This window comes from Leptopilina heterotoma, unplaced genomic scaffold (assembly GCF_015476425.1).
Source record: "Leptopilina heterotoma isolate Lh14 unplaced genomic scaffold, ASM1547642v1 Lhet_60, whole genome shotgun sequence".
Classification (NCBI taxonomy): domain Eukaryota; kingdom Metazoa; phylum Arthropoda; class Insecta; order Hymenoptera; family Figitidae; genus Leptopilina; species Leptopilina heterotoma.
In genome coordinates this window covers 4,963,576-4,986,647 of record NW_025111138.1, presented here as the reverse complement: position 1 = coordinate 4,986,647, position 23,072 = coordinate 4,963,576, and the positions used below count along the sequence as shown (strand labels likewise).

Below are 23,072 nucleotides of genomic sequence, written 5' to 3'. Positions count from 1 at the left end.
TTAGTTAGAAAAAATTGTTGAGAAAAGTAATTTAATTTTTTAGAGGAAAATTCGTTCAACTTGAGGACATAAGTTGTCGTATTAAAGCTGGCTGCAAGGATCATCCACCATGGCCTCGAGGATTTTGCAGCAAATGTCAGCCAAATGCAATAACATTAAATCGACAACAATATCGACATGTGGACAATGTCATGTTTGAAAATGCCAGTCTAGTTGAGCGTTTCTTGAATTATTGGCGTAGCACGGGACATCAACGTGTTGGGTACCTTTACGGAAGGTACGAAATTCACAGCGATGTTCCTCTTGGTATCAGAGCAGTTGTGTCCGCCATTTACGAACCACCGCAGGTAAAATTCACTTTTTTCTAAACATTTAATTATACTTAAATTTAAAAACATTAAAAACCACAACAGGGAAAATTCACTTCTTTTCAAAACATTTAAATACTTAAATTTAAAAAATTTGATTTAAATACTTTAAAGAAGAATCCGACAGACAAACGGAATAAAAGTTAATCCACTTCCATTACTTCGAATTTTAAATAAAGGAAAACAAATTAAATTAACTTTATTAAAGTCTGTGGTTTTTCATTCTGTCCGTTCGCAGTATGAAGTTAGTTGTTAGTTATCATTTGCGAATTATTATCATGATTTTTTTGTTTGTTTATATTTTTCGTGATGTTTTGACATTTCCGATGTTATGTTATGCGGTAGTGCGGGTGTTTTTAAAAAACGTTAAATTGTGACAAGAATTATTGTGTTTGAAAAATCGTGGAAAAATATCTGGTATCAGGCGAGAGGTTACCGTTTTCAGTGGAAAAAAAACTGTAGATTGGTAAATTCTAATTATTAATTAAAATTTTCTTCTTAATTAAATCATTTATATTATTTCATTTTATTTTGTTAAATAAAAATCTCAAAATAACTTAAAAACAAATTTTATTCGTATATCTTATTATTATTATTATTTTTTTTTTATTTATAATTATAATTGATAATATTTATTGTATTTTGATTTATTATTATTATTGAAAATTTTATGCATTTTTAAAATCTAAAAAAACTGAAATATCGAATTGTCAATAAAAGTTGTATTATTTTCAATTTTCAACGATTATTAATTTTAATTAAAAAATTCAATTTTCCTGAATCAATAAAAAATATCGTTCTAAATTTTATTACATTGGTCGTTTTCGTAAATTACTATTCAATAATATTAATTATTCAAAATAATTAATTTTTTAATATTTAATTTTTCAAAAATTTAATTAATCTTCAATTATTAACTTATACAGTGCAGGATCTAGAGTCTAAATTTTTTGGGAAGAGCGATCCCTTTAGTGTGTGCTTTTTTTGATTGCTATTATGAGTGATAATAGCTCCTGGTTCTTTTATGTTTAAAAAATTGTTCGAAATAATTAATTTTTCAAAAATGAAAAAAAAAATTCAATTGTTTCAAATTTTAATTAATTTTAAAAAAATGATTTTACACAAAAAATTTATTTATTTTTAAAAATAATTGCAATTCAAAATCTATTTGAATTTAGTATTTTAATAAATTACTTTTTTTATTATGTTAAAAATAAATTGTTTTTTTAAATATTTTATTAATTTTTTACAATATTTGAATTTTAAATAATTCAAAAGTCAATTATTAATTATTCAAAAATAAATCAAACAATTTTAATTAATTCAAAAATAAATTATTCTGTTTTTAATAAAAATTTAATTATTTTGAAATCATTGAAAAATGTAATTGTTCAAAATAATAATTAATTATTCAAATATCAAAAATACAATTAATTCAAAATTAAATTATTTCATTTTAAATAAAAAATTGAAATTAATTTATTGGCACTTACGTAAAAAATAAACGTATTTCTGTGTGTGTTTGTGTGTAGAATTAACTTATAAGTGCTTTCTTTTGCAAGAATTAAACTTATCGTTATCTTCTGTTCAAATAAAATATAAAATGTTAACGTTTTTTTTAACACAATATTATAGAAAATAGATTTTCTAAAAAGAAAAAAAAATAATGAACTTAAAAAAAATACTTTAGGCACCGCCTTTCATTTCAACTATTTAAATACTATCAAGTCTTTTAAAGACTATATAAAGTCTTCAAATCATGAAAAATACATAATAAAAAATTGAATTATTCCGAAATAAAATTCAAAAATCAACAAAACAATCAATTTACAATTAGGGCCATTTGGGGTAATTGTAAACAAGGGATAAATGTAAACAATAGATGTTTCAACTAAATTTACAAATTTAAAAATTAGTTTTAAAAACTTGAAAAAAATTGTTCATAAATTTAAATTACTTTAAAAATATCCAATTAAAATTATTAAAGAAACACAATTATTAAACAAAAAATAAAAAATAATTCTTCAGAAAAATTTAATTAGGGTTTCCAAAATTGATTTAATGATTTTTAGCGAAAATTGAATTATTTTCATAAATAATGACATTTTTTGAAGAAATTCAATGATTCTCAAATTTTTTGCAAGAATTTAAATGAAATTCAATATATTAATTTTAATTAAAGAGGCATTTCACGTCAGAAATATCACGATTTGCAAAGGGTATGCCGATTTTCGCAAAAGTTTGTGGGATTATAGTTCTATATAAGAGACTTCTTTCCCCCAAATTTTTTCAAAAAAAATTCAAAATTGTTGAAGATACGCCATTTTGAATTTTAATATTAATTTTATAAAATTTTGAATATCTCGGAATATTGTTTATGGATTTTTATGAAATTTACACATTTTTCAGGTAAAAGTATGTACTTTAAAATGCAAATAAAGTTAATAAAAAAAAATTAATTTTTAAATAAAAAAATTAAAAAAAATTTTTTTAAACAATTTTTTGTTTATTTACTCCTCTCTGAGAAAAATGTTATTAACATATTTGGATTCCTTATGAATTCACCTTTAATTTCATAAAAAAAAATTGATGGAGACTCAACTGGTTCCAGAGATATTGAATTTTTTGTAAAAAATAGTCATAGTTACAGCAGCAATGCACGACTGCGGTAACGTACTACGCGACTTGTGCAGTATGGTGCTATGGCGCGGCGACGCTTTTTTTTACAAAAAATTCAATATCTCCGGAACCAGTTGAGTCTCCATCAATTTTTTTTTATGAAATTAAAGGTGAATTCATAAGGAATCCAAATATGTTAATAACATTTTTCTCAGAGAGGAGTAAATAAACAAAAAATTGTTTAAAAAAATTTTTTTTAATTTTTTTATTTAAAAATTAATTTTTTTTTATTAACTTTATTTGCATTTTAAAGTACATACTTTTACCTGAAAAATGTGTAAATTTCATAAAAATCCATAAACAATATTCCGAGATATTCAAAATTTTATAAAATTAATATTAAAATTCAAAATGGCGTATCTTCAACAATTTTGAATTTTTTTGAAAAAATTTGGGGGAAAGAAGTCTCTTATATAGAACTATAATCCCACGAAGTTTTGCGAAAATCGGCATACCCTTTGCAAATCGTGATATTTCTGACGTGAAATGCCTCTAAAATTAAAAATATTGAAACATAAAATTATTAAAGAAGATAGGAAACAAAAAAGTAAATTACAACTAAATCAAAGAAGATAGAAGAAGAAGATATTAATATAGAGAGAAGATATAAAGATAGAAGATGTTAATTGAATAATTTTATATTTCTAAAAAAAATGTATTTTTCATTCTTTCCAGCATTTCCATTTTTTAAATTTATTTAAAACATTATAACGTCATAATAATAATTAAAATACCCTTAAAAATAATAATAATCATTTTAAAGAATTGCTATTTTAATAGAAAAAATATATTTATATATATATTAAAACATAAAATTATTAAAATATTAAACAAACAAAAAATATAAACTGCGAACAGATATTTTCAATTAATAAATAAAAATTTTAATTTATTTATATAAAAAAAGAAAATGCAAAAATATATTAATTAATAGAAGATGAAATAATTTCTTTAATGGCATTTGAACCATAATGACGTCACAATCTGTTCACAGCATTTGCTAAAAAATTGTGACATCATAATGGTTCAAATTCGCTGAAAAAATAAAGTTTTAATTATTTAAAATAAAACGTTGAAAAAAAAATGCACGCGCGCTCGCGCGCGTCAGTTTTTGCTAGTTTAAATTAATTTTGGTAGAAGGGTAGAGAATTTAATTTTCAGCATTTTAAATAATTTCAAGTTGCATTTGAATAAAAATGCAATTTTCCGCTATTAAGAAATAATTTAGATAACATAACCTAAAATTTAATAAATATTTCTTATTGACAAAAAATGCAACTTCTGATAGTTTAAAATCTTGAAAATTAAAATCTTTGCCTTTCCACTAAAAAACGAATTCAAAATTTGAATTTGTCTTTTTCTTTTAAAATCCAAAACTATGAAAATGCTCCAATTTTTGTTTTGACTGTCCGACAAATTCTTAATTTTTATATTTAAATGCTAAAAAGAAAAAAATTCTGAGGAATTCAATTATTTTCAATAAAACTTCTTAAAAGTATTCAACTTTTTTAAAATTTGATAAAATTTTTCGCAAAAATTTTGATTAAATTCTTTATGAGAAGTGAAATATTTGCAATAGAATGTTAATCGAATTTCTCGAAAAAATTCAATTATTTTTGAGGATGGTTATTAAATTCTTATTAAAATTTTTAATTACTTTCAAAATTTATAAAAAATTTTGCAGGAATTTTATTATTTTAAAGAATTTTAATAAAATTCTTCGCAGAAATTGAATTATTTTGAATAATTTGTTTAAAATTCTTTATAACAATTTACTTTTTTTAAATACATTTTTATTTAATAAAATTTTTATCAAAATTTCAATTATTTTCATAATTAATAAAATTTCTCGAAAGAATAAAATTATTTATAAAAATGTGAATTATAACATTTTTCTCAGGAATTTAATTACTTTTAGGAAATTCAATTTCAATAGAATTTCTCAAAAGAATTCAATTAGTTTTAAAAATTTAATATAATTCTTCGCAAAAATTTAATTATTTTGAAAAATTTAGATTAAATTCTTTATGAAAATCGGAATATTTTCAATAAAATTTTAATTGAATTCCTCGAAAAAATTCAATTATTTTCGAAATTGTTCATTAAATTCTTTGCAAAAATTCAATTATTTTGAAAAATTTGTGTAAAATTCCTTATAAGAATTCACATATTTTTAATACATTTTTAATAAAAATTTTTATCAAAATTTCAATTATTTATAAAAATGTTAATTATAATATTTTTTAGCTACAATTCAATTATTTTCAAAATAATTTCAATAGGACTTCTCAAAAGAATTCAATTATTTTTTTTAATTTAATACGATTCTTCGCAGAAATTAAATTATTTTGAAAAATTTAAATTCAATTCTTTATGAAAATTGAAAAACCTATTTTTAATACAATTTTAATTGAATTCTTTGAAAAGATTGAATTATTTTCGAAAAATTTTATTAAATTCTTAACAAAATATCAATTATTTTCATAATTTATAAAAATTTCTCGCAGGAATTTAATTATCTTAAAGAATTTTAATAAAATTCTTCGCGGAAATTTAACTTTAAAAAATTTTCATAAAATTGTTTATAGAAATTAAATTATTATCATAATTTTATAAAGTCTCTACAAGAATTTAATTCTTTTCCAAAATAATAAAATTCTTCGCATAAATTAAATTATTTTGGAAAATGTTTGTAACATTCTTTATAAGAATTCACTAATTTCAGATTCAAAATTATAAAACTAATATTTTTAATTGAAAACAATATGGTTTAATTAATTTTTCGTATTTTTTTTAACTTCAAAGCATTAAAATCGAAATTTCATTAATTTTAAAATTCAAAACATTACACGGAGAGAAAATAAATTTTCAATTTTCTAAAAGTATTTTACAATTTGAGGGAAAAAATGCGACAAAGAGAAATTTTGATATAAAAAATACTAAACATTAAAAAATTTACAATGTGAAATTTAGTATAATTATAAATCAAATATTAAGAATTTTAATTAAATTTTTCCCCCAAATTGTAAAATATTTTTACAAAATTTATTATATTATTCTCTTCGTGTAAAAAGAAAAATACAATCCTTCCTCTATGAGGAAGCAATTATCAAAAAGCTAGTTTTATTTTTTAATTAATCTTAGATTAGTTATTAACGAAACTTTTTTTGAACTTCAGGAAAGTTCTCGAGACAATGTCACACTTCTGCCTGATGGAAAAGAATCGTTAGTGAACGAGCTGGCTCACTCGCTAAATCTTCGAAGAGTCGGTTGGATATTCACTGATTTGATTGCTGACGATGTCAAAAAGGGCACTGTAAGTATTTCAACCTTTTTCAAGAATTAAGAAATTGAAAATTAATTACATTTCCTAATTATAAATATTATTATTATATATATGATTAATTTATAATATATTAAGTAAAAATCGAAAGTTTGTCCAAAACCGAAAGGTGTGGATTAATAAATAAATATATAATATATTATTAATTAATTTATAATAAAATATTAATAATATTAATTAATCCCTCGAGTGCCAATGACAATGATTTTCACCGTCAAATCTTTGCTAGGGCATAGATTTAACGTTTAAAATTTTTGTCATTGGCACTCGAGGGGTTAATAACTAATTTTTATAAATTTAAGAATAAAAAAATTCGAATAACAATAAAAAACAAGAGAGATTCTGCTAACCAATCCCGTCTGTAATTTTGCTCATAGATTTACAACAATAATTACATGGTCATGCACGAGTAGTTCTTGCTTCTTCTTTTTTTTTTAGTTAGACTTCTCATTATTTTTCTTCTTTTTTTTTTATCGGATATTCTTTACACAGAAATTAAATGCACTCATACAATATTGTTTTGTGACCGATATTACAAAATATCGAACGGTTTGCGAAGTCGTGATAATTTTTTCAAACTTTCACGTTTAGCTTTTACGCTATTTGTATCTCTCAAGAAATGCACATCCATAATTTTTTTTTTTTTGTTTTCTTAATACAATCTAGGTCGGTACAACTTTATTGTTGCATATACATATTTATTGTTGTATCGCACACTCGTCTGTGCTATTTTAAATTTACAATTTTTATAAAGCTAAGAGGTGGCCATAACAATTGTCTTCCATTTACGACGTTGGCAATCGAGTTTTTTTTAAGAGAGAAAGTGGTAAAAGGGAGGTTCAAGATTACTTTTGAAACTCTTTAGCGAAGTATTTTCATTTTTTTCTGTAATTTCAAATTTTTTTTGTACAATTGTATAATTGTGCAATCACACAATTTTTATATTTTGTTAACTTTGTATTTTATTGTTACTTTTTCCTTTTTGTATTTTTGATTAGAATTTATTAATTTTTCTGTAAAAATTATCGATTTTGGAAATGATTTCAATTTGCTAGTTTTTGGATTATCAAGCACGAAAAATTACCACTTTCTCTCGATTTTAGAGACTTATAAACTGACAGTTAAAAGGTATTTCGTCGTATTGGAAAAAATAATTTCTATATCCACATATATAATATATATTTACCATTTTTTTCTCTCGCTTTTTTCCCCAGGTAAAGCATGTGAGAAACATAGAAAGTCACTTTTTGTCGGCGCAAGAATGCATTATGGCTGGCTACTTTCAAAATCAACATCCTAATCCGTGTCGGTTTTCAGCTAGTGGTAACTTTGGCTCGAAATTTGTTACAGTTTGCGTTACTGGTAAGTCTACATATTTATGCCTGTCTTGAAATCTAAAAATTTTTAATTGATGTTGATTTCTCACATGTTATTGTAAATTATTTATTGAGTTTTCTGTGTGTTTTTTTTATTATTTTATATAGTTTTTTCTTTCTTCATTTCTGTCTGATAATATTCCCCTCTTTGCTTCATTTATCGATTATTGAAAATATAATTCAATACCTAAAAAAGAAAAAAATTAAAAGATAAAAAATAGAACAAAAAGAAAACTGAAAGGTAAAAATTAGAACAAAAAGAAAATATAAAAATAAAAATTGGAACAAAAAGAAAATTACAAGATAAAAAATAGAACAAAAAGAAAAGACAAAAATTAGAACCAAAAGAAAATATAAAGATAAAAATTAAAACAAAAAGAAAATTAAAAGATAAAAATTAGATAAAAAAGAAAATTAAAAAAATAAATAAAAATAATAATAAAAAAAATAAGTTAGTAGTAATAAATGTAAAATAATTGAAACAATATTTGGTCTTTGAAATTTTACTTTTCTGTACAAATTGCAACTCGATAAAGTTTTAACATTGTACAGTAAAATATTAATTTTTCAATATTCTGATATGCATAATTTTGGAATCGAAATAATGCAAAAGAAAAGTCTTTGGCACCTTTATTTATAATATAATATTAATTAACGTTATTGTGTTTTTAATTTATTACAAAGACTTATTGCAGAATTTTGTAACAATTATTTTACAATTCATTATTTTGCTAAAATTTTGCCCTTTTTTGGACAATTTCCAAAGTTTTCGTGTAAAATAAATATCTAATAATAATAGAAGACTGAAAGGGAGAATATTATGAAATAGAAATTATCTAAATGACATTAAAGCTAACGATAGTTTGTGTTTTCATTTGGGCCCATTCTTAAGACTTAAAAATACTTCAATCTTGACAGTAAATATTTTTTTTTTTTATTTTCTGACGAAAAGTTCTTTTCATTTCGATAAAAGGCCTTTATTTTATACATAATAGTAATAATAATAATAGTAATAATAATAATAATTCAAATGCCCTAATCCAGTGGAAATAAATTGCAGAGAAAAATAATTAACTTTAACAACTAATTGCATTTTTTAAATTAATAAAGAATGTCGTATACTTTTTTCTTAATAAAGAAGAGAAATATTTTTTTAACTAGATATGTATTCTAGGGAAATGATAAAAGACGATTCTCAGAATATTTATGTTAAATATTTCTTTTCTTTACTCGCAATGTGAAAATTCGGGAATATTTTATTTTGAACAAAAATTCTGAAAAAAATACAAACAATCTTTTTTTGTTTACTTTAGCATTGAATATTTGCGTAAATAAAAATTCATATTTAAATAATTATTACATTAGTAATTAATTTTTTACATTGGTGAAGCTCATCACGTTTATGATTTACGAATTAGGAGAAAAAATATTTTTGTAAGCAAGTTTTTAAAATTTTCCGTTTTGAAAAAGTATTTACAATTTTTTCTTCTTAATTATTTTAAAAAGGAAAAATTGTAAAATTTTCTTGTCTTTCCTGTGATAAATATTTTCATTTTCCTTAATCGTTGATTATAATAACTTTATTGACGTCATTTTTTAACTATTTGAGAATCTTAAAAAATTGTGACTTTTGTTTTTAAAATTAGAAAATTTGAATTTTTCTTTTCGAAATGCAAAATTGAAATTTTTCTTTTCGAAATAAAAAAATTGGAAGTTTCCTTTTGGAATTAAAAATATTGGTACTTTTCTTTTCAAAATAAAAAAATCGAGAGTTTTCGTTTCGAAATAAAAAAAAATTGGTATTTTTCTTTTCGAAAGAAAAAATATTGAATAGATTGTATTTAAAAAGTCTTATCAATTATTTTAAAAAGAAAAATTTTATTATTTTACATTTAAAAAATATTTTCTTTTTCATTAATCGTTAACTATAAACGTTGTGAACTTCATCGACGTAATTTTTTTGTATTACAGAATCTTAAAAAATGGTGACTTTCGTTTTTGAAATTAGAAAATTGGGATTTTTTTCCAAAATAAAAAATTGGAACTTTTCTTTTCGAAATAAAAAAATTGGTAGTTTTATTTTGAAAATAAAAATATCGGTAATTTTCTTTAAAAAATTTGAATTTTTCTTTTTGAAATGAAAAAAAACGGAATTGTTTGTATTTTTTGAAATATCAGAAAAATGAAAAATACGTGAAATAAAAATAGCGGAATTTTCAGCCGCCCTGAATCGACATTCAAAAATTTGAAATTGTCGTTATTTTTTAAAAGAAAAAAAGAAAATAGAGTGCACTTTTACAAAAACTAATAACCTCTGAATATTTTCTATTCTTTGCTTTATTCGAGCTCACACATTTATTTTTCTTTCGTGAGAGTTTATAACGTACGCATTTTTTTTTTGTAATTTTTCTTTTTGCAAATTGCATACATCAAGTTTTTCTTAAACGTAACAATGATCTTACAATTCTAAAATCGTCTCAACTCTTGACATTAGCTTTAATTCCAGTCTACGGAAAATGGAAGATTTGTGTGTGATTGGAAATAGTGTTAATTTGCGAAATGTAACGTTAACTTAACTGTGTTTTTTATATTTTCTTTTTTTTTGTATTTAGTTTGGTTTTAATGTATTTAATTTTTGTTTGTATGTATTCATTTTTTGTGTTCAATTTTTGTTTGTATTCATTTATTTTTTGTATTTAATTTTTGTTTATCTGTATTTATTTTTGTTTTTTGTATTTAAGTTTTGTTTGTATGCATTTATTTTTTGTATTTAATTTTTGTTTGTCTGTATTTATTTTTCGTTTTTATATTCAATTTTTGTTTTTTGTATTCAATTTTTGTTTGCATGCATTTATTTTTTGTATAATTAATTTTTGTTGGTATGTATTTAATTTTTGTTTTTCAATTTACAGGAGATAACAAAAATCAGGTGCACATGGAGGGCTACGAAGTTTCGAACCAATGTATGGCGCTGGTACGAGATGGTTGTTTGGTGCCTACAAAAGATGCACCCGAGCTTGGCTACGTGATTGAATCTTCGGATAAACAATATGTTCCTGACGTTTATTATAAGGTAAGTGTGTTTTTTGTGTGTGACGCTTTAACCGCATTATCACAGTTGACAAACGTACGCGTTTGTGGATTTTAAATTTATTTATTAGAAAACAAAAAAAATAATTCTTAAAGACATGACACGTGTCGTTTGTCACAAAAAAAAAATGATTGTTTGAGAAACGTACATATTATTAAATATATCGTGTCGAAATATTCGTGTTTTCAATATTGAGAGGTAATTGGAACGAATTCATCTAAAATTTTTTTGAAACGAAAAAAATTATTTTAACATCTTTTTATATTACTTGGACCCACAGTTTAGTTTACTTTATTTCATTTTATGGAATAGTTTTTTAAAAAATCGAAATTAGTAAACCAAAGTTTGATTTTCTTTTGTAAAATATTTTTTTAACAAAGGTTAAAATTTCTGTTTTCTTATTTTCGATAGTTTGAGACGTCCAATTACCTTAAAATAAAAATCTCTAATATGAAAAAAAAGAGGGTGAAGACTGGAGGATAAAGAAAGACTTTTTGTTTTTGAAGGGGATAAAAATTTATAACTCAAAAATTGAATATTTAAAAAGTACATCGAGTTCGGTAACGGATTATTTATATAATATTCAAGCCGTAAAATAATGAGTTTTGGATCTTTGAAACAAAAGTGCTGTTTTTTTCAACTATCATTTTCGTAAAACTTGAAAGGAACAAATTCGATTTTTCTTTTTTGTTGTGCCTTAAATTAAAGAATAATGGAAAGACGTAAAAACAAGAATTAAAGAGTGTAATGATCGCTAAGTTTTTTTTTTTTTGTTTTTCTTGAACACGAGGACAAGTGATCGAGAGCCAATGATACTCGAGATCGGATCGATCTGTTTCCTCACGTTCAATAAAAATATATGTACAGGTGGGCTGCTCGTTTCGGTAAGATGAGCGTGTATTCGTATATATATAATAGATTTTTATTTATTTTTTTTGTTTGTTTTTTTGTTTTTCTCACGTCGAGGCTCGAAATATTGTACAAGTTTTGTCGTTACGACCGGAACGAGATTTTTTTTTTCTAATCGAGCTCGTCCACCTTTTCCGAGTCTAGCATTTTCTTTTTTAGCCGCATTTTTCGATTCGTCATGCGTTTTTCGCGCGTTTACATACTCATTTAATAGATAATTAACAGCGTTAAAACTTTCAAGTTCAACATCGAATGAGGTTTTTCTTCGAAAAAGGCAATCTCGACGACGAGGACGTGCATATCTATAATATATAGGTGTGTCTGTACGTTTTTTGCGAGATTCCGCGACTCGCTTTCGCAAATGAATGTGTACATTTGTAATAGTATAATACATTCGTTACGTTGGGATTTTTTTTTTGTTTCACGACATTTTACACAATTATTAATAACGCATTACATAGTCGTAGTACATATTTCGATATACATTATAAAGGAATGATTTCGTTAAATATTTATTTTTTTTCTTCATCATACAATATATCCGCTCATATGTCATTCGTTTTTCGCGTTCAGAAGCTACGAAACGTTCGTTCTATGCGGTATTTTAGGCCTTGCATACATTCGTGTACTGACAATGAGATCCAATCTTAAACATAATTATTTATTCAACGACAAAATCCGCTAGTCGATGGAAAGCAGAAAGGGAGTTTTTCTTTTTAAAGTCTACGTTCAAATAGGAGGTATTTTGGAATCGCTACGCAGACTATCTTCTTCCTTTCTCTTTCTTCTTTGGAAGGATGTAACGATCGGCCATTTTTTTAAAAAGGGAAATAAAAAAAGGAAACGAAAACCGCTTCAATTGAATCTATGCGACCTTCATGTCGTTTTTCTTTTACTCTTTTTCTTTATCTTTTTTACTTTTGTCAAGTCATGCACTTGAGCCAAAAAACACACAAGTCCCCGTCTAAAAATATATATGCTTCTTTTTATAATATATATATATATATTTTTTTTGTATATTTGTTATTTATTTATATGTGTACGATCGCCCCGTCTATTTTATACTTATTCCCCCATTTTACACGTATCTAACAACGAGCTAAAGTTTATGCATTTTAGACACCGTTATCGTTGCGGTGGCACGATGCATTTAAAACTAGACAATACGCCGATAGCGAAAATAAACGTTCAGAAAATTTTTTCTGAAACAAGTACCAATATAGCTAGGAGTCGTATCGATATGAAGATCGATCTGAGGTACGTACGCGCCGATCATCGTTTTTTTTATAAATAGATATTGATTCGCGAAAATTCCCGATCAATAGCAAAATATGCATTTTTCATTATTTCCTCCACGTTTAAAAATAGATTCAACACTCTGCTTCTTCTTCTTCTTCTTCATCTTCATCTATCGTTTAGTTAATTCAAAGTTGTGTGATTTTCTTTAACGTTTGAAGCACCGTGCACAAAAAAGGTACTTCGGGAGCGATTGCGCGAACTAGCGATTTATTTCTACAAATTTTCCCTCTCTAAAAACAAGACTCTTTTTTTTGTGTCCGCCATGCATACACAAAGACTTGACATCAATTAGTTCGGAACACATTTCATCAATAAATTTTCCTAATTCATTAAAACTTGCCTTTTTATCACCCCGACCCCCACCCCCTAAAATTGAACTATTTCATTGCACACCACCCACCCTTTGATAGTAACGACGCAACTTTTCATAAAATCATGACTGGAAAACAAGAAAAAAAGAACGATGGATATCGTGGCGACTTGTCGGACTCGCGCCTCATCCAATCGTTACAATTTACCACATTTGGTGATCAAAATTGATTTCGTTGGCTTGCCGGTTTGATCACCGAATGTTGATATTTTTTCCACCAATTCAAGGCCCTCGACAACGTGGCCGAATATTGCAGTGAAACCGCGCATTTCCTGTAATATTATACGAAATTGTGAACCAACCATTCCGAGATTGTCGTGACGCTTTTGGGTTCGTCGCATACCGACTGCACCACGCACCGATGGGAATTTTGTATCGTCAGGCATAAAATAACCGTCTTCAAATATACTACGACCGCCGCGACCATTATTCAATTCAAAATCACCGGTTATCACTGACTCGCCCTCCCAACATTGAAATATCGAGCAACCCTTATAGCCAACTCCAATTTCCCCAGTGGCAAGAACACTGAAATTTTTCGCCATTTTTGGCGCAGCATCGGGTCTCACTTCAATGACAATGCGACCGTGCGGCGATCCATTAACTTCTATATTGAAATAATACATTGGATAGGGATTGGAGGGCCCGCGAAGATTAATATTGCTGGACGGTTGTTGAGGAGAATGGACAGTAACTAGAGGACCGCTACTAGAACCGGCGTCGGCTATAAATGTGGATTGCTGTTGGGGATGGATCATTGTGTTTGGTGGCGCTGACGTGACCGATTTTACGGACGGTGAACCTGGTGGAATGAGAAGTTGTTGCTGCTGTTGTTGTTGTTGCTGTTGTTGTTGTTGAGGCGGTCCCTGATGAACGTGCACCGAACCTGTTGGTCCTTGCGATGACATCATATTCGAATGATAGTCTATCGAACCATTTTGCAAGTGTTGCTTGCTGACCATATGCCTCGAGTACAATTGCGACATACAATAATTAGCAAGAAACAAAATAGGATTTTGTGAAGCCGCTAATCGACCACCGTTACCGTGCGTTTGAGGTAACACCGTCTCGCCCGAATGAATTCCAGCCAATGCTTGCTTTAATAATGCAAAATCAAAAATCACACCCGAATTGCCTATTAAATCATCCAATTGACATTGCAATATCATCTCCTGATATTTTGATTGCAACCTTTGCTTTTCAATAATCAACTGTGAATGTAAACTGTATACGTCATTTGGATTGTCAATCATTTGCAAGCTCGCTTTTGCCTTGCCCAATGTTTCGCGTGCATCCGTGATCTCTGGGAAGTGACTCCAACCATTTTGCAAATCGGTTTCAACGTGCGTTTTCAATGTTACACAAGCCTCCAATACTTTTATTAAAAATTCTCGCTGTTGCATTGCCAGTCTTTGAATTTCGGATGACAATTTTCCCATTGCAACTAATTCCACTTGAACCTGTTGAAGAATTTTCTTTTTTTATGCTTTTTTTAAAGAGAGAGAGAGAGAAAAGGGAAAGTCGAATTTGTTACTTTTTTGAAAAAAAAGGAAATCGAGATAGAAAATTTTTGAATGAAAACTAGAGAATATAGGAAATTTTGGAATCGAGATAGAAAATATAGAAAAATTTGGAATTGAGATAGAAAATCGAGAAAATTTGGTCTATTTACATCGGCTATGAGTTGATCTTTGGCATCAGTCTGTGATTTAATCTGGTGACCAGGGTGTTCCTGTGGTGTTGCACAAGCTCGACAGAGGGACGTATAACACGTTCCACACCATAATGCTAGTGGCATGCCATGCGTGTGACAATTCTCACTCTGAAATGATCAATATGTTATGAATTCCTCGGGTCACGAGATGAAAAATCAAAATTGAGATTCTATTCGGGGTTGACACGAAAATTCGATTTTTGAGTTTTCCTGATTTTCAAACAGAAAATTCACTTCTTTTTTTTTAAGAATTCCAGGGAAGTTCAATTAGAAAAAAATGATAATTTTTAGAAGCAAACGTTTGATTTAAAACTTTGAGTGGATCTATTTTGAAAAGAAATTTAATTACTGTGACAAACATTCATCAATTATTTTCACAAAATTTCAGTGTAATTTTTTAAAAAATATTTAAATTATTTTTAATTCAATTTTAGAATTTCAAAATCCAATCTAGAAATTAAATTAATACTATAATTTTTTATGAAATGTTTTTAAATATTCAAGTATCTAAAAAATTTAATTAAAATTTCTCAGAAACTTATTTTTTTAGAATTTTAAATAATATTATTTCAACAAATAATTGATTATTTTTAATTGTCATTAATTTTTAATTTAACCAAACGATTGAAATTTTCAAAAATTTTAGTTTAAATCTTTTTGATAATAAATTTAATTAATTCTGAAAATTGCAACTGTTTTCAACTAAAATCTTTTCTCAGTTAATTATAATTATTAACTTGAAGAAAGTTATTCTAAAAGTTAATTATTTGGCGAAATTTCAATAATTTTTGAACTGAAATAAAAATCAAAGAAAGGTTTTAAAATTCGTTGTGATTTAAATGTTCTTAAGATGGAAAAAAATTCTAACAGAAATAAAATTCTTTAACACAAATATTTTCTATTCAATTTCACAAAAATTTAATGAATTTGAAAATTTTTGTGTAAAATGTTTTCAAAAATTTAATTTTGCGAAATTAAATAAAAATTTCTTAATAAACATTTTTTCAGAATTTTAAATAAAATTACATATTTAAAACTTAAATAATTATTTAGATAAAAAAAATTAATTATAACCTCCTAATTATTTTCAATTAAATTTCATAGAAATTCAATTAATTTTATAATTTTTTAGTAAAATGTTTTCAAAAAATGCAAGTAAATAAATTCAACTTTGAAAAATTGAATTAAAATTTCTCAAATCTATTTTTTCATAATTTTAAATAAAATTACTTAAAACTTAAATCATTTTTTAAATAAATAATTATTTTTAATTTCTTTAATACGATTGACATTTTCAAAACTTTCGGGTTAAAACCTTTTGATCTGAAATTTAATTACTTCTGAAAATTGCAACTGTTTTCAATCAAAATTTTTCCAATTAATTATAATCGAACAACTTGAACAGATTTTATTCTACAATTTAATTATTTATTGAATTTTCTATAATTTTTTAACTGAGATGATAATAAAGATAATAATAATAAAGATTTTTAAATTTGTTGTTATTCAAAAGTTCTGAAAAAAAATTTTTGTCTGATGAAAATTCGAAGAGAATTCAAAGTTTTTAAGTTTATTAAAAATGTTTTCCAACGTCAAAAACAAAATTTTTGTAGTAATTCTAGAAATTTGATATTTTTCCAGTACTACTTTTTTTTTTGATAAAATTCCTTGATTTTTCTGATCAATTTTTTTTTACCGTTTTTCCTGACCTGTGATTAACCCTGAAATTGTCATGTAATGAAAATTTCTGTTCGAAAATATGATTCAAAGGGTGGAAAAAAATTCCAAAAAATCTGAAAGTTAATTTGTTTTGGAATCACTTTGCATTGCATTAAATAAAGGTATAGCTGACCTTTACAACATAATCCCATTACTTTGAGAACCTTTTTTTGTAGGTACGGCTTCACACTTATGCCATATACTTTCTTTACTTTACATATATAACAACTTTAAAAGTTTGATTTAAAAATTAACACTTATATTTATAGTCAACGATCCGTCAACTACAATAGTTGTACAAATGTCAAGAAACAAAACTTTCCAAGTCGCGAATTTAATACTTTCTTTCAGGGTTTTGTAATCGTTCTCAAATAATAATAACTTTGATCATTGTATTATCACAATCGTATTTTTTTTTATTTCAACAAAACAAACTCAATTATTGTTCAAATATTTGTTTCTTTCAATTTTTGTTCTTTTGTTTATTTCAATTTTTTTTCAATTCTTTCAATTTTTCTGAAAACTGTTCCTAAATTAATTCCTTTTTGAAAAGGGGTTTTTTTTTGGTAAAAAGAGGGGGGCGGGGGTGAGTGAAAAAAGATTTGTCAGCTGTGATTCTCTTGTTAATAATGTAAACTCGTGTTTAATACCTTTCTCTCTTTCTCAATGGGCTTAACGGACGTATTGTTCGATGTTATCTTGAGATGTGAAAAATTATTTGCTAGCGCAAGAAGTGCAGAATGCGTTGGCAAGGCATCGGGTCCTTGATCGCCCAATTCAGTTCTCTTCCAACAATGAGCACAAAATAATTCACGGCCTTTTATGAAATTGTTCTCTATGCATCGCAAACAGAAGAAGTGCTTGCAACTCAAAAACTTTGGGCATTGCTCTGAATCGTTGTACTTCTGTTTGCAATAACTGCATAGTGTCAACTCCTCCAAATCTGTCAATACACTTGGATCCAGCATCTGAAATTAAAGTTTTCATGAAAAATATATTTTTTTAAGCTTAAATTTGAACATTTGTTCAATAATGTTTTTTTTTTGGGGAAACTGTGTCAAAATTGGAATGAATTTGAACGAGCCTGGAATCCGGATGGACTCGTCCTTCCGGCACATCTTTCATAGGAAAGCGCATTACTCGATGGCGCGATCTTTATCTGTAAAGTCGGTGTTGTTTCACCCTTCTCATCTCATCTCACCGGTTTCTCGGTAATTATGCAACCAAGTCTCGACAACAAATAAAAAGAAAAAAGAAAATGATATTTTGATCAGGTTGGCGCATGCGCTTAAAAGCCCGCCAAAACTCAGATGGGCAAAGGGGGCTGGGTGTCGGAAAGGAACAACTGACGAGGACAGAAGGTCAGGAAGGAGAATGGTTGGGGAGGGGACGAAAGTAGAAATGCGTAATGAAGCGTATGTGTCAAGTTGCTTCGTACAGCACTGTGCGTATTCCGTAGGTTTGTGTAATGCTGATAAAAATGATGACCAGAGAGCAACGGGCTTATCTGGCAGGCAGCCATGCGACGAAATGTCCCACAAGTCCCACAGTCCCACTGGACTTGAAAATTGTCTATCAGAGACAATAATCGTGTCACAATATGATAATGACAAATGGAGTTTGCATTTTTATTTGAAAAAGAATGATAATAGAGGGGGGAATCGCAAACATGTACTTGACCCTTCGTTCCGTGTCTATATGTTGGTTGAGAGGAGTTGATTCGTAAAAATTGTCTGCCATACCGTTTCTGTTCTTGTTGTTCTCTGGTTGCAATGAGAAAGAGACCCCGTCTCTCTAGCTGTGTGGAACGTCTTCGTCAGGATGTTTACGAGAACGTTCACATTCGCGTGACTTCACATTAGGATTTAAGCTTGTGTGACTTTGGCGCTGCACCGATTCGCGGGAATCGCGGATTCTCGCGGATGTGGACTGTGTGTCGTTGCGTCGTCGTGTCGCGGCTACTTAACTTTTGTACTATTAACACGAGCGTGTTTACGCTTATCGAACGTGAATTACGAATAACATAACGACGGCTCGCCGGTAACGCGGCGTTACTCCAACCTTAACTCGTGCAAACGTTTTGCCACATCATGATGTTTGGTTCACTAAACTAACCACTAGCATGGCGGCGAGGGACCAACCGACCAACACACACACCAAGGCGCGCGCTACTCGCTAGTCTGTATACGCTGTTGCTCTTTCCTCTTTCCACCCTCCTTTACCTCCTCTTCACTCCTCTCTTTCACCAGTATGTAATGCGCCTGCCACTTTTCATCCTCCTCCAACGTCAAAAACTAATCAGCTCCTCTCATTCCCACATTTGTACTCTTGTATAATGCCGTCTCACTTTCAAGTTCTTCGAGGTAGTTGATAGTTTCATGGTTGACCGCTTTCATGTTTAGTGGCAGCACTGACTTATTGACTATGCGCGCGCAATATTTGACTTCACTGTCACGAAGCGCATTTCCAGTTCCTGGGAAAATTTATACAATTATAATTTGAGAAAAAAAATTATTGAAAGTCCTTATAAGCGTTTTATATATACCTATATGCATTTTTAAAAAAATTCTTTTGTTTACAACTGAAGCTCTAAACTTGGAGACATACTGTCAATTTAAAGAGTGGTCGTTAAAAAAAATAAAGTTATTCTTTAAATGTACTTTCTTAATTACTTTTTAACTGATAGACATTTTTTAAACATAATTTATTCATTCATAGGTATCATACGAATTTATACTTATATTATTATATTTATTATACAATAATATATCATTCTTGAAAGAATTCATTAAAATTATAATTTTAAATAAATTAAAACATTTTTTTACATTTAAATTAATTATTCATTATAATTACCTATTTAACAGTTTTTTTTAATTAATTGAAAAAAAATATTAAAAACCCGTATTATTTTCAAAAAATAATTATTTTTACTTAATAAAACAATAAATAATTTGGTTATTTTATTAATTAATTAAAGTTATTTGAAAATTAATTAATTAAATTTATTTAAAATTTAATTAATTAAAGTTATTTATTAATTAGAGTAAACTAAAACAATTTAAAATTTTTAAAAATCGAAATTTAAAAAAATTGGTATTAAATTTACAAAAAAATTTATTCGGTGGAATTTTTAATTATTGGCAAAATTAAAGATTCTTCTTTTTTATTATTATATTATTATTTTTGCCGGATGGTATTTTATTATTAATAAAATAAAAAGTAGTTTTCTTAATTAGATTTGACTGTACAATAATTATCATGGCGGAAAAAAGAGAACATATTCTAATTATTGGATTTTATCATTGCAGGAAAAAGATTCATATGGAAATGAAGTTTTGAGATTAGCAAGACCACTGCCAGTGGAATATTTATTAGTCGATGTTCCGGCGTCAACTCCTTTGACACCTCAATTTACTTTCTATGCTAGTGATACTATCACTCCGTTCCCTGTTGAAAACAGGTAAATTGAAACAAAATTATATTAATGTATATTTTGATCAAAAAGAAAATTTATTGACAAAATTATTATTTTCATTATTTTTATAAATTTTACTATTTTTATTAGTATTTATTTAATTTTTACTGGTTTTTTAAAATTATTTTTTATTCTTATTACTATTTTGTTTATTATTATTATTGTTATTATTTTGTTAATTTTTTGCTAACAAAATTATCTGACAAAAATTAGAATTGTTGAACTATTTTTATTTAGACAATTTTTTATTATTACTATTTTTATTATTAATATTTTTTTTAACTATTATTATTGTATTATTAAATGATGTTAATTTTTTTAGGCTGGTCGACGGTCAAGTGCAAGAATTTGATTCATTATGTTCGTATATGCAACAATTCAGTCCTGATCAATTTCTGGAAGCAGTTTCTGATTTTCATTTACTTCTTTTTATTACAACGATGGATATGCTACCATTGAAGGTGAAAAAAAATTTTAATCAATTTGAAAAAATTTTTGTGCTTCTACAGGATTGCCGCACAAGTCAGAAAAATCAGGAAAAAAAATAAATTTCAGTAAATCATTAAATTTTAGAATAATTTTCTTCAAGTTAATAATTATAATTGACTTATAGAACAGATTTCAATTGAAAGCAGTTGAAATTTTCAGAATTAATTAAATTTCTGATCAGAAGGTTTTATGATAAAATTATTGGAAATTTCAATCGTTTTAAAGAAATTAAAAATAATTATTTAAGTTATAAATAATTTTATTTAAAATTAAGGCAAAAATAGAAATTTAAATTCAATTTATCAAAGTAACTTGAATTTTTAAAAACATTTTAGAAAAAAATTATAAATGTAATTTAAATTAAAGGGAAAAATTAAATCGTCAAAAATGCTTTGAAAATAATTTAATTTCCAAAGAGTTACAATTATAATTTTTATTATTTAGTTAATGTTAAAAAGATTTAAACTTAAAATATTCTTTAAAAATTGAATTTTCAAAAAATTTATTTAAAATTCTGTAACATTAGGTTCGTAAAATATTTTAATTACATTTTTTAAATAACTGAAATTTCCTAAAATTCGATTACAAATTATTGAATTTTTGAAGAATCTTATTAAAATTTATAAAAATATTCGAGGATTACTATTCTCATAATAATTTATTTTATACAATTTAATTTTTTGATATACCTAGGGTTTTAAAGGAAAAATTCAAAATTCTATTTGAAAATCAGGGAAGAGTCAGGAAAAAAAATCAAATTTTTGTGGCAATCCTGTTTTAAAATTTTGAACATTCAAATGAAAGACATTTATTTATTTTCTTCGTTTTCAAATTAAATTTTTATGTTTTAAATAATAATTCACAAATCTTCAAAGCATTTGAAAATTTAATTGTAATATAAATATGAATAATTTTTAATTTTTATTATTGCAGTCATTAATTTTTGTGAATAAATGAAAAAATGTTTCCTTCATTTGAACGTTTAGAATTTTTTTTGAACGTTAATTATTGTAATCAATTTGTAATTTGCTGCTTGAAAATGTTAATTTTTAACAGTCTTTACAATAATTGTGAAAACTTTTAAAAAAACATTTATTAATTGAAACTTGTGTTTATTTTTTTCAATTATGTAATATTAAAATTTCTGATTTCGTGTTTATTTTTTTTCTCAGTTAATTCAATGAATTTGTTTTTATTTTTTATTTTTTAATTAGGATTGAAATTTATGAATTTGTGTTTATTTTTTGTTTGCAATAAATTGAAATTTTTGAATTTTCGTGTATTTTTTTCAATTAATTGAAATTTGTGAATTTTTGTTTATTTTGTCTTCAATTAATTGAAATTTATGAATTTGTGTTTATTTATTTTTTTTTTCAATAAATTGAAATTTTTGTTTATTTTTTTCAAGAAATTGAAATTTGTGAATTTTTTTTTTTTTTTAATTAATTTATGAAAAATTTATGAATTTGTGTCTATTTTTCTTCAATTAACTAAAATTTGTGAATTTGTGTTATTACTTTTCTTTTTCAATAATTTGAAATTTATGAATTTGTATTTTTTCTTCTTTTTCAATTAATTAAAACCTGTGAAATTGAAACTTAGAGATTAGAATAATTTGACCAACAATTTCCGAAGAATTAATTATCAATAAAATATTATTACATAAATAATTATCAGAATAGAAATTAATTTTGTTTTTGGAAATATTTTAAACAGGATCACATGGCACCTCTCTTGGAGGCGATTCGCACAAATGATAGACAAAAAGCCACGGAATGGGCTCATTCAGAGCATTGGGCGACAGTTGAACAATTGATATCAGCCACTGCAGCCTCTTCGCATTCATCACCCGGAGTGACTTTTGGAAATACCACCCACTCGGCGTCTTCCTCAGGAATTGGAGGTGTTGGAATTGGCGTTGGACCAGGTCCAGTTAATCCACCTCCAGAACAACCACTATGGACATGTCCGCACTGTACTTTCTTAAATCCAGGCGAATTGTCCTCGTGTGAAATGTGCAGTTTGCCAAGGTAATTTTTTTTTCATCTCTAAAAAGAAACAACAGAAACAAAACAGAAAAAACAAAACAGAAAATCAAAATAAAAAAAAACGAATCTTTACACAGAACATCATTTTATTTACAACACAAGTGCTTTTATTTCATTAAATAAAAATCAGTAACTTTCCTACGCTCAACGCTCTATTTAAGCTCAACTTAAAAAAAAATTACTTCCGTT

General features: G+C 26.2%; 2 protein-coding genes across 3 annotated transcripts in view; one reads left to right on the top strand and one right to left on the bottom strand.

Annotated features, from left to right (window-relative positions):
- The window catches only part of LOC122509363 (nuclear protein localization protein 4 homolog), a 28,314-nt gene that overhangs the window by 4,416 nt on the left and 826 nt on the right, over window positions 1–23,072 (top strand). The window contains exons 6-12 of the mRNA XM_043623366.1: window positions 44–347; window positions 6,226–6,363; window positions 7,605–7,752; window positions 10,679–10,839; window positions 20,180–20,331; window positions 20,669–20,807; window positions 22,552–22,865. Coding sequence (XP_043479301.1) covers window positions 44–347; window positions 6,226–6,363; window positions 7,605–7,752; window positions 10,679–10,839; window positions 20,180–20,331; window positions 20,669–20,807; window positions 22,552–22,865 — 1,356 coding nt within the window. The remainder of the gene's footprint in view (window positions 1–43; window positions 348–6,225; window positions 6,364–7,604; window positions 7,753–10,678; window positions 10,840–20,179; window positions 20,332–20,668; window positions 20,808–22,551; window positions 22,866–23,072) is intronic.
- LOC122509364 lies at window positions 11,349–19,221 on the bottom strand. 2 transcript variants are annotated; one of them, XM_043623368.1, is made up of 4 exons: window positions 19,091–19,221; window positions 17,519–17,836; window positions 15,108–15,257; window positions 11,349–14,895 (listed from the first exon to the last, which is right to left on the bottom strand). In XM_043623368.1, the coding sequence occupies exons 2-4, from the start codon at window positions 17,834–17,836 to the stop codon at window positions 13,573–13,575; spliced, it is 1,791 nt and encodes a 596-aa protein (XP_043479303.1). In that variant the 5' UTR covers window positions 19,091–19,221; the 3' UTR covers window positions 11,349–13,572. The 2 variants fall into 2 exon arrangements, with proteins under 2 accessions (XP_043479303.1, XP_043479302.1); XM_043623367.1 differs by lacking the exon at window positions 19,091–19,221 and adding an exon at window positions 18,611–19,046.

Excerpts from the sequence above, each read along its gene's own strand:
- LOC122509364 (XM_043623368.1), bottom strand. The coding sequence starts at position 17,836 with ATGCTGGATCCAAGTGTATTGACAGATTTGGAGGAGTTGACACTATGC. Across the intron at positions 15,258-17,518 it reads CCATTGAGAAAGAGAGAAAG|AGTGAGAATTGTCACACGCA; the intron begins GTATTAAACACG and ends TGATCATTTCAG. Across the intron at positions 14,896-15,107 it reads AAGATCAACTCATAGCCGAT|GTTCAAGTGGAATTAGTTGC; the intron begins GTAAATAGACCA and ends ATTCTTCAACAG.